At 47.0% G+C, this 12,406-nt stretch overlaps 1 protein-coding gene across 2 annotated transcripts; it reads right to left on the bottom strand.

The window, feature by feature from the left end:
• Window positions 1-1,829: 1,829 nt before the first annotated feature.
• LOC135816212 (solute carrier family 22 member 7-like) lies at window positions 1,830-11,591 on the bottom strand. Of its 2 annotated transcripts, none has more exons than XM_065329612.1 (8): window positions 10,749-11,591; window positions 9,311-9,527; window positions 8,233-8,449; window positions 6,644-6,901; window positions 5,467-5,720; window positions 4,423-4,576; window positions 3,134-3,206; window positions 1,830-2,801 (listed from the first exon to the last, which is right to left on the bottom strand). In XM_065329612.1, the coding sequence occupies exons 1-8, from the start codon at window positions 11,331-11,333 to the stop codon at window positions 2,655-2,657; spliced, it is 1,905 nt and encodes a 634-aa protein (XP_065185684.1). In that variant the 5' UTR covers window positions 11,334-11,591; the 3' UTR covers window positions 1,830-2,654. The 2 variants fall into 2 exon arrangements, with proteins under 2 accessions (XP_065185684.1, XP_065185685.1); XM_065329613.1 differs by having other exon boundaries at window positions 1,830-2,796.
• Between the last annotated feature and the right edge of the window lie 815 nt (window positions 11,592-12,406).

Raw genomic sequence — 12,406 nt, 5'->3', positions numbered from 1 at the left:
CTACACATACGTATGTGTAGGGCTCCCTGGTTTTCATGTACTCTTGGGGTGCGTTTGGTTGGTACGATCTAGAACAGGATCGAACAGCTGGTGCACATGGAGCAGCCTCATGCCAACCAAACGCTACTCCAGAAACAGAGCACATTTTTGTGAGAAAATGTGCCAAACTTGGTGCATTCTTCAAAATGTGTATGGGTCACCATGGTCACTTTGTACGGTACGACGAATCCAACCCAAAAGCGTATGCACGTGATCATCTGGGACCAAAATCGATGTTCCCGCCAGGTTTCACTGTGAAAAAGTGAAACTGCTCGGTCTGCTCCGGCCTCGAGGCCGGAGCAAGCAGAACATGTTCTGGCCGACCCAGAACAGGTGCAGTCCCAACCAAACGCGCTGTTCTGGTGAATCCTGTTCTAGTTCGTACCAACCAAACGCGCCCTTGGTATACTCGCGGTGTTTGTCTTGTAAAACCATGGTAACGACTCGACGATGTGCTCAACTCGATCACTTTTCTGTTTTATTTTTGTTTTGTTGGCTGCTAGTGCGTAGTGGTGATCGTGCACGCGTGTTAGGTCTCTTCATGCTCAGCGCGCGCGCGGAGCTCAGAGTCAGACTGAGTGACTGGCCAAACCAATGGCAACACATTTTAATTGCTGCATACTGATCCTTGTTGAGTGATACTGATAGGCATCTACATTACTTACCTTGGCTTTGGAAAACACTTGAAATATCGACTACAATTTTAAGATACGAAAAAATTATTTTGTGACTTTCTGCAGCATAATTATTATGTGTGAAAAGGGTTTGCTCCCCACACGTACCGGAGCTCGCGTTTTTTTGACTTTACTTGACACTTGACTGACTCACGACTGCCATCCAGAGCACAAGATAAGTGACGCGTCGCAACCACTACTTCGTATAATTATGTGTATTTAAAATATTATTTTGTGACTTTCTGCAGCATGTGTACTGTAAAAGCCATAATAATAATTATAACGAAGTGCTAACTCTAACGAGTTAACGCGGAGAGATCTGTCGTTAAAATAGAAATCGTTATACAGAAATCACACAATACAATACTGCTGCTATTGAGCGTTGAGAATGAGTCAGAATCGCTACCTTTTGTTCACGTAAACCAGTCAATTGTAGGAAATTGTTATATCAGTGCCTCGTTAGAATAATGGCTTTTACAGTATTTGTGCGTTAGCGCGTTATGCAGAGCCACCAAAATTTAATAATTTTCTCCCAGAATTGGGCGCTGAGTTTCCAGACATCAAAAAACGCACCGATCATGCTTCTGCTTGCAATCTACCGTATTTCCCAAATTAGCGCCGAGGCGCTTTATATATATAATAGACGTTGCGGGCCCATCAAGAGGTGAGGCAGTCAGATGTATGCCCATGATTACACCAACACGAAGGCAATGGTAAATGCCAGCAAGTGACCAAGACATCCCAATGGCAAGAATACAGTGTATCACTAGAGCATAATGGTCGGACGTCTTGCGAGACAGACACATGCGCACACATACACATTCACAAGCCCTTGCCATCACAGCAAACCGTGAGGTGCCGCCACTGCTGGACACTGCATGCATTCCCGTGAGAAACGTGGCTTGCCTGATGGATGCAATGACCAAATCAATCTCAGGCACACTGGTACTGCTGGGCTGGGTTTGTTATTCCATCCGTAAGAATGGCAATTGTTATGCCACCCAAAGTACACTCGCCACCTAGTCGTGCCCCCCCCCCCCCCAGTTCCCACAGATCAGCGCGCTTTATTGCGGATCCAAAATCAACTGTCACCAACCAACAATCCCGAACCCCCGATGAAAGATCCAACAGGAATGCCAATCAAGTAGCAATGGAAAGTGGCACAACAATTCAGATAAACCATACTGCAAAATACAATATACTTGTAATTATACTGTGGGTGAAAAATAGGCTGACGCGGCCCAGCAATTGGTGATCAGAAGGCAAGCCTGCTGGTCCTAGCAACATTTCAAGTTTTCTTGCCATCGAAAATAGGACAGGCTGTGATGCATACGCAGTGTAAATAAGTTAACAGGTCTCCCTTGGCCATCATACTCCCTGGGCCATCATACTCCCTGGGCCATCATACTCCCTGGGCCATCATACTCCCTGGGCCATCATTGCTATAATAATGTGTACATGTAGATAGCATATGCAGTCTCGATACCAGCAGTTTATGTAGTCTGATAACTTCAAGTAATAAGATATTATGATACTGCAGCACTTACTTATGTGCACAGTGAGTTGGGCATGTACCCATCTGACTTAGAGCCACACTGAGCATAGCATAGCGTGTCTGTTCTGACAGCTAGCACATGATGATATGGATCATGGCGTAGTGCTCACCAGGGAGTGCTACAACACCGTATTGTACTATTTCCCGGTACAACACCGTATTGTGCTACTCGCTGGTGCAGCTCAGTGTGCACGCCCCTGTACTCCAGGTCCAACACAACACCAGCGGAATACTGCTCAGTGCCATACCAGTACTGATGCACTGGATCAGTGTATCCAATGATGATCCAGTATGCCTGGATGTGCAGCAGCTACAACATGGATCAGGGCATGCTGTCAGTGCATGTGATCATGTGATCAGACCAGTCACATGACCAAATCATGTGATCAGACTCTCTTCAGTCGTTGTCGCAAGTCTTGAAGAGTGTCGGGTAGGTCTCGATTCTTAGTCTCCGGCCACCAGAGCATACCCGTACATGTCAGAAAGGATAGGATTGCAAATAGTATGTAGGGGAGGGGTGGTGTTGAACTACCCTGTCAGGACAACAACAACAACACACACATGCACACACATACACACATGTGCACACACACACATGCACACACGCATATGCACACACATGCACATGTTTCCACTATGAGTCTATCGATGACTAGTCTGGTAGTTTGTCCGTACAGTGCGACACACGTATTGAAGGCTCGAAGTGCTCTGCTACTCACACACTGGGAGTCCAACGCCTCAAAAACAAAAAAACGTGTTCAGCGTGAACCCATATCAATATCCTGTTCTCCATACCGGGAGTCAAATGAGCCAGATCACGAGACACATTTTTAAAAAGACAGATAACTTGGCAAGCTATGCTTACCAGATTAATGACGAACGGTGACACAATAGCACCAAATCGTGAAACAGTCACACACATTCCTAGGCCGCTAGTTCTGAAACAGCAACAGAAGAAAATCACATGCACAAGTACTACATAAATAGAAGTTTGGGGATTCAGTCAGTGTAGGTGCTTCCACATGTTTGATGAAACAGGATTCTTTCCAGGTTGAAATGCGTTAATGCACCTAGTGTCTACACTAGGGGTGAAAGGGGTGATCCGGGTAACCCGGGTATCCGTCTGTTTAGCTGCTGATCCGTTAGCAAACGAGTACCCGATAGTCTTGTAGGATTGTAGGGTACAGTATTAGAAGCTTGCTTGTACAGTTGTACAGTTCAGTGCACAGTTTTGAGTGTGTTTTTCCTCGTTCAATCCTGCTACATATCACGGTATCCATTGTAGCTACGACAATTTCGACTGTTAGCATGTAGCGCAGTGATTGTGCACACTGTGCTTGTCGCGGTGTAGTGTACTTGTATGACTTCGCATATCCTCCGGGCGTGAAATCCGGAAGGCTACTGTAGCAATTGTTGCCCGAAAATCGCTCTCCTATCAGAATGCCTGCAAAAGACATGCTGCGCTTACGATCACAAGCAAATGCAACGTTTTTGGAAAAAGTAGGGCGGATAAAGGGTACCCGATAACCCGCCCGTTAAGCCAGATACCCGTTTGTTACCTTAAAGGGTAACCGTTTCACCCCTAGTCTACACAGTACCTCAAGTACAGCTATACATGTGATTCAAGATGAAGTATGATTTACAGACACTCACCATGTCACATGACCCCCAACTGGCCAGGGCGGAGATACTGTAATGCCATGTATCAGTGGTGCTCTTCGTGCACAATCTTCCTCAGCCTACTCAAGCTCAACTTGATGAGGGGTGAATTCTCCGAAATACTGCGTATTGAGCAGGGAGTGGTGCTTTCTTGCAGGTTTGCCGAGTCGAAAGTTCGATGGGCTTCTCGTGTGCTCTGGATGGCAGTCGTGAGTCAGTCAAGTGTCAAGTCAAGTCGGCGGAATAGCGCGAGCTCCAGTGTGGGGAGCAAACCCTTCCCTAATTGGGATTTCAGCGAATAATTGTTCTTGGAAATCGTAGTGTGCTACGTAACCCTTGAATAGAATAGGTACGAATGCCGGGCTGACGTGCCTCCGGTTCATGGCAAAAGTCACACTCATATTTGAAACAGACTTCTACACGAGGCAGGTACTTCTACACGAGGCAGGTACTTCAACAAGAGAGTAGTACATGAACAGTGAATACTACAAGTACCTGATAGCTGTGGGTAAAAGTTCTGGTGTGTAAGTGTAGACGACGGAGAAAGCAGCAGCAGTGGAGAACTTGCCACACATCACAATAGCGAGCTGAGCGTTCTCAAGACTAGCATGGCTTGTCGAGACGGGCATCGTACTCTCGCCATTCTCCGCTGCGTCACAATAACGAATAGAAGAACACAACAATGGCGGTGGCAATACCATCAGCAACCTAACTGAGATCATGGCAATACATTGTACATTGTACTGGCATCACACTGCTGATAAGTAAGCCGATGCCACACTACAGTAGTACAGACAGAAGGGTCAAAATGATGTGCAGGGTCAAGCAAAATCACAAATATAGTCTTGTGCCCTGTAGTAGTTGTGCTAGTAGAGTTGGGTAGAGAAAACAATTAACCGCAACACTGATTCAAACGTATCCAAGAAATTAAAGGCAAGAATGTCCAAGTCTTGGATTTCTAGGCACTCGTCGAACTGCACACAATCTCCAACGCAGCCATCTTAACATTAAAAAAACCTTGCCTCAAAACCGTCAGCTGGTCCCACTCGTGATGGGGAGACTAATGTATTTGTGGTGTTTTGTATTGTCAGCTACATCACCATAGCACTGGTATGCAGGGTGTACAACAGCAGGGAGTCGTTGAACCCTTATCACAAATGGGTTATTGGAAGGAGTTTAGATGGGTGCCATTGTGTGTCTGTTCCCTAATCCAAACATACCCCTCATTCAAACATACCCCTCATTCAAACATACCCCTCATTCAAACATACCCCACATCCGAACATACCCCTAATCCGAACATACCCCTATTCCAAACATGCCCCTATTCCAAACATGCCCCTATTCCAAACATACCCCTAATCCAAACATGTACGAACATACACCTCATCCAAAAAATACATGTACTCCTCATCCAAACGTATACCCCTCATCCAAACCCTCCGGAGACAACCCTGCACCCGAGTGGTACGACCCCATACAGCCATGAATGCACCCCGAGCGGTGTGGATAATCGGCACTAAACTGCAGCCAACTTACCTAGCTCTGCTGATGTTGCAGTTGAAGGTACACTATTCAACCATGCTATGAATGCTGACAGACTCACAACTATACCAGTGACTAGCGTGGACCAGAACATTGTCGGACGTCGACCGGCGTAGCGGAGGATGATGACCACGCCAATCAAGGCGGGAATCTCAATTGCTGACAGAATGAAGAAGCTGATATACTTGTTGCTGCCGACGCCGTGTGTGTTCAGAGCCAGACCGTAGTACACCAGACACGTTGTAAACCTGTACAGTGCAGAGTCCATCACAACACATACATACATACTCCTCCTCAGGTCCAGCACTACTTAAATACATACTCCTCCTCCAGTCCATCACTACATAAATTATACATACTCCTCCTCCAGTCCATCACTACATAAATTATACATACTCCTCCTCCAGTCCATCACTACATAAATACATACTCCTCCTCCGGTCCATCACAACACATAAATACATACTCCTCCTCCAGTCTTATCTTTCTGGTCTCGCCTGTAAATATCGTAGCCACGCAGGTGCACCGGGCTGTTGGGCAAGGTGTCAGTCAACCAAGTCTTTGTTATGCTTAGAATGTCTACACTGTGGTGATGTATGAGATAATGAACTTCATTAGATTCGTGAAAAGACTACAGACATTAATATGAGCAATACGTAGCTTTGTGTGTTGCTCCCTATGTCGGAGCTTGCGCTATTCCTGCTGTCTTGAATTCTCACTTTTAATACGTAGCTTTGGGTTTATTAGTATTGCTGGCGATGAAGGGGATGCCCGGGCTGGTTCCTATTGTGAGTTGAGCATACGGGAAATGTCCTCCATGGATAGAGGTTTTCCGTTGTGCAGGATCACATCTCGTGGCAGGTGACACTAGACTCCTTTTTTCCCTGAGAGCTCGGAGCTTAGGGACAAGTGCCTTCCCGGTCCGCCGTTGTTACTCTTGTTGTGTAAGGCATTCTCACAGTGGTAAGTTGCCTTTGTGTTAAGTGACATGAGCTGGGGCCTCGGAGCTGCAGGGTGTGTTACCCCTTCAACAGCCAGCGTGGATAGGCGAGGTCACCTTACGCACAAACTGTTTCATTGCATTCAACATTGCAACATTGCACCCTGCCAAACATAACGTTTACACTCCCTGATGAGTCCCCAAATAGCTTACTGAAACTGGCTAACTCACCAGGCACAGAATAATGTCAGTGTCAAGTGACGCAGACCTTTAGACAGGAACGGCAGTAAAGATGTTGCCTCAGCACCGCCAACAGGTGATGGTGATGATGATGATGATGATGAATCTTTCTCCCTAGGTACTGTCAGTGATGCCAGCACAGAATCAGGAATGGGCCGAGATGAACTTCTTGCCCATCTGGAAATAGTAGCCTTTACACGATCGTGCCGCCCATTGTGCAGCAGCCAATACGGTGATTCAGTTGCCCATCTGTGCAGCATAACCAGACAGGCAGCCAGACAGGCAGGCAGGCAGACAGACAGACAGACACAGCATATCAACTTCAGTCGACTGCAGTACATGTAAAACAGGGAGTTGTAGTATTCAGGGAGAAGACCTGTGCGACTGCAGCGTTGGGTGATGTGGATTTCACTCCCAGGTTGCCCATTCCAGCTTGCCCCCTTAGGGCAGGGCCGATTTATACACACTCTCGTATTATAAATAATGACATTGATTGTCTGGGCCGCGCTTGGGATCAGCAGGTAAAGGCGAGTGTGAGTTGTATAGCACAGACCACAGATCAAGACCACAGATCAAGACAACACAGATCAAGACGACACAGATCAAGACGACACAGATCAAGACGACACAGATCAAGACGACACAGATCAAGACGACACAGATCAAAACCATAGATCAAGACCACAGATCAAGACAACACAGATCAAGACAACACAGATCAAGACAGAACAGATCAAGACCACAGATCAAGACCACAGATCAAGACCACAGATCAAGACCACGGATCATGTAAAACCAGGGTCGAAACGCACATCGTGCCGCGCGCTATGATCTCAAGTTATCTCGCTATACGCTACAACTCCCTGGCAAACACAAACACTCAACAACAGGGGCGGGCACTGCAGCACATGACCAGCACTCAACAGCACAGCACTAGATGTCTGTGTCTGGCTGCTGCGTGGCTGTGTCTGGTGTCACTACAGACTAGTCGTATGTTACAAGCTAATGATGAGCTGAATTGCATGTAAAGGACAAGTGCATTAGACGATTGTATTGGACAAGTGCATTGAATGAGTGCATTGGTCATGACAAAACTGGTAGCAAGCAATGCGACAATGGCAGTATTTAAAAATGGCAGACAGAGTGAAAAGCTGTCAGAAACCAAGTTCATTGGCAGTGCTAGCAGACAGATAAGTTGGACGAAACCCTGTCACTCTACCCTGGCATAGCAATCCGTGCCAGCACCACCAACTAGCAAGCTATGATCAATGCTGTGTGTAAAGAGGCATCCCAGCAGCCCCGGGACCACACAATGGTACACTTCTAACTCTCTCCCCCCCCCCCCCCCCCTACACACACACATACACCCCATGCCCCTTCAAGTGATTAAATTCACGCACAAAATCATAACTGAATGCCCGAACACACACCTTCACCCCCCCCCCCCCCCCCCCCCCCACACACACACAGCAGCAATGGACACGGTACTTACAGCCAGGAGCAGATAAGCCCGACAAGCACCGATCCAGTACATACAGCCAGGAACAGATAAGCCCGACAAGCACCGATCCAGTACTTACAGCCAGGAGCAGAAAAGCCCGACAAGCACCGATCCAGTACATACAGCCATCAGTGATCTCCAGCTATGACGGGTGAGATAGGCAAGAGGAGCCAGCAAGGTGAAACCCAGACCAAACACACAGGATGGTAACGTAGTGACAAAGGCACGATAGTCTGGAGCGACTGATTCACTGACCAGCACGAAGAGCGGAGCTATCAATATCTGTAGGCCGACACCTGCATGCAAACAAGTACATTTTGAAAACGATTAAATCACAACAATGACACGAACAGCAGCAGCAGCAGCAATAGTGGCAGCAGCAGCAGCATCAACAGCAGCAGTGGCAGCATCAGCAGTGGCAGCATCAGCAGTGGCAGGAACACTAGCAGCCATGCTGCTCAACATGCAATGGTGAAGTGTCAGGTGCCTGCACAAGCCATATATGACAACCATGACAAAAGCGATCAGAAAAGCAGGTGTTTACACATCTCATGTCTTCCCAAACCAAACGAATCACAGCCATGACTGATTAGTCCTAGCATTCAGCATTACCGCGGAGTACAGGCATTAGTCCTAGCATTCAGCATTACCACAGAGTACAGGCATTAGTCCTAGCATTCAGCATTACCACAGAGTACAGGCATTAGTCCTAGCATTCAGCATTACCACGGAGTACAGGCATTAGTCCTAGCATTCAGCATTACCACGGAGTACAGGCACAGCCATGACTGATTAGTCCTAGCATTCAGCATTACCGCGGAGTACAGGCATTGATGTTACTGATTAGTCCTAGCATTCAGCATTACCACGGAGTACAGGCATTGATGTTACACAGTGTAGGTATACAGTCGCCCCTCTCTAATCCCCCGCCACTTGTTTATCCAGCACCCCTGCAAACCAGCACACTTTCTGGCAAAACGGATTTTTTCAGGTCATTTTCTATGCTTTGGCCGGGTTGGAGGACAGGATTTGATAATCCGGCACCCTTGTTTATCCAGCAGAAAATGCCATTGCCAATTGGTGGCGGATTAGAGAGGGACGACTGTATTGGCGTCACACATAGAGTATGCATGCAGGTAACGTTAAAGAGGCATTACCTGATAGACACCTTGAAGCAGTGAATGACAGGAATGATGTGGATTGCCATGTCCAGAGAGACGCTAGCAGCGAGACACACTGTGCTACTAACACCGCTGTACGCCGGCCGTATTTATCCGATAACCATCCGGTAAGACAACTGCCCAGAAGCATACCAACAAAGAACGAAGACTGGGCGTAGTTTGCTTCTGAGGACTTCTCGCAGATCAAATTGAACTAAAGATGAGAAGAAGAGCAAAAAAAACCATGAACAGTTCAACACACAAATGTGAATCATCCGTCTTTACGTTACATTCCCACCATTACTTTGGTTCTACAGTGCCGGTTATAAATGATCTTCAGCTCGCTGGAAGGCTCTGGAGTCTGTGAGAGGGGATTATAACCCGGCAACCCGAACTCCCTAAGAGGGCACATGCGGCATGTAAAAAAGCCTGTAAACAAGTACCATGAGTACAGGTACGCTCTAAATCTCCACCCAACATGAGTACAGGTACGCTCTAAATCTCCACCCAACATGAGTACAGGTACGCTCTAAATCTCCACCCAACATGAGTACAGGTACGCTCTAAATCTCCACCCAACATGAGTACAGGTACACTCTAAATCTCCACCCAACATGAGTACAGGTACGCTCTAAATCTCCACCCAACATGAGTACAGGTACACTCTAAATCTCCACCCAACATGAGTACAGGTACACTCTAAATCTCCACCCAACATGAGTACAGGTACACTCTAAATCTCCACCCAACATGAGTACAGGTACGCTCTAAATCTCCACCCAACATGAGTACAGGTACGCTCTAAATCTCCACCCAACATGAGTACAGGTACGCTCTAAATCTCCACCCAACATGAGTACAGGTACGCTCTAAATCTCCACCCAACATGAGTACAGGTACGCTCTAAATCTCCACCCAACTTTCCGCTTCTGTCTCTTTTGAGCTCTCCTACATGTGATGGTTGAGTGTCCACGTGAAAAAAAAGAAGAAAAAAAAGGAAAAGACCCCCCCCCCCCCCGAGAGAAATAAAAGTGCACAGCCAGATAGAGGTATGTATGGAGATGTACCTCTCCCCATACCTATTCTCAGGCACTGCAGCATTAACTTTCTGGCGTGAACAGTTCTTTTTGGGTACGTTTCTGTGGTCATGTAGTAGTCAGGAAGTGCATGTGCCGCAGTGCGTACTGCATATCCCGATCCAAGCAGGCAGCATAACAATGTGAAACACAGCACAAGATCAGATAGGCTAGATACGGTATAGCAATGAGCACTGGTACTTAATTTCGCCTGTATCTATTTGGGCAAAACACTGGGAGTGCAAGGCCAAGATCTGGAATAGGACTCGCGGACATACAATGTCATGTACTTGATTGTGAGCTGTTGCAGTATTGTAAACTTTGTAGCACGATACCGATCAGTTATTAAAGTAGCTTACTTCGGCACTAGCCTTGGCGTGGACGTTGACGTAGAGTGGCGTGCATTTGCGCCTCCTAACTAAAGCACAGCGTTGCTCTTCACTCAATCCATCGCGCTCCGCTGAGAGTGCTGCTGTTGCTGTTTGAGATGCATCAATCCCACGGTTTGCACTCGCCCCATGGCCACCAGAAGAAGTAACATTATACTCGTGTTGATCCTGTTGCTGGCACGACCAAACCGGCCGATCCCCTATGAAGACTAAAATGGCAGCTTGCGGTGCTCCTGCCAACACTACAACTGCACAAACCAACACCAGTTGTTTCTGGTAGAAGCTGAATGGTGTGTAGCTCCTCAAGACATCATCCATGCTACAAGCTGTCTCGGAGGATCTGCAATCCTCTACCGAAACGTCACCACGACTAGAACTATTGTTCAGCTCTTGATTGTGAGGTGAAGCAGCACTAGCACTAGCAGCTAGATCGTGGCAGGCATGTTGGGACAATTCAAAAGCTGGATATATACCTGCCGGACTATTCAAATCACAAGGACCATCAATGTTTTGTAAAAGAACAGCTGCTTCCTCCTGATGATTCTTGTCTGGCATACCGGCCTCAAACGAGTAAGCGATTTCTAAACGTCTACTTCAGTGTTGGTCCGGTCACGGGCAGGTCATGCACTGTCAACCCCACACCAGAACGTTCCACATCGTAATTAGTTGCTAGATCAGCGTTCCAGGAAGGAATAGCGCTGTGCCGATCGCAGCAACATCACGCAGGTCTGACAGAGCTGGAACTATGTGCAGCAAAACCTAGGGTAAAGAACTACCGTGATCGCTGGAAGGAGTACAAGACAATAATAAATTTAATTATTATTCTTTTGGCTAAAATAATGGGAAATATTACAGCAATGTTTTTCGATGTCTTCTTTGTTGACGTCATGGCCAAAGTTTTCACGATCACGTCGTTCGACATGCATGCAGTATGCGCATGTAGACCTGGTAGACAGAGCTGGAGTACTCCGAGTAGTGCTACTGTCTTACTCACTAACTAATACATGATTGTAGTATGAGCTGAACTGTTGCCGACAGTCCCGACACTCGGACAGATATTTTTTTCTTTTGAGCATAATTATTACGGTTTACCGGTACCCATGGTACCGGTACATAACATTACTAGTATACAGCCGGGAGAATGATGCCAGCCTAGCCTGCCATGCTACATTGTATGTCGGATACCACCACCAGCCATGCATGCATCGACCGTCTAGGCTAGACGCCAGGGCTGCAGGCGCGAAGTGATGATGGTGGTGGTGAGAAGGAGAGCTCTTAGTCTTACGTTGCAGCCTAGAGTCTAGAGTAGAGAGCGTGTACGTGTGTGGGCAGGCGTGTGTTTACCGCCATATTGCTAGGTGTGTGTGTGTGTGTGTTTTATAATACATGTACCACCATCATAACTAAGTATTAGTTATCATGGTTATGGTCTAAGTAAGTAGTTATGGTCCGTTCACAGTCTTCTATCAAGAGTACTCTTGCTTCTATCTTGAGCCTGCATTTCTCTTCTTTTCCGCTCGATCGTCGTATCTTGATGTCATCGTACTGCTGTACGGCATGATACGACATCCTGATACCGTACAGCACCGTATTGCTGTCCGACGCATCTGCTAGTGTAATTAGTGTTA

Source organism: Sycon ciliatum, chromosome 4, assembly GCF_964019385.1.
Source record: "Sycon ciliatum chromosome 4, ocSycCili1.1, whole genome shotgun sequence".
NCBI classification, from domain to species: Eukaryota; Metazoa; Porifera; class Calcarea; order Leucosolenida; family Sycettidae; genus Sycon; species Sycon ciliatum.
The sequence above is the reverse complement of the archived record's forward strand: the minus strand, read 5'-3'. Positions and strand labels throughout refer to the sequence as shown.

Excerpts from the sequence above, each read along its gene's own strand:
- LOC135816212 (XM_065329612.1), bottom strand. The coding sequence starts at position 11,333 with ATGCCAGACAAGAATCATCAGGAGGAAGCAGCTGTTCTTTTACAAAAC. Across the intron at positions 8,450-9,310 it reads TGCTTCAAGGTGTCTATCAG|GTGTCGGCCTACAGATATTG; the intron begins GTAATGCCTCTT and ends GTTTGCATGCAG. Across the intron at positions 2,802-3,133 it reads CACCGTTCGTCATTAATCTG|GGTAGTTCAACACCACCCCT; the intron begins GTAAGCATAGCT and ends TTGTCCTGACAG.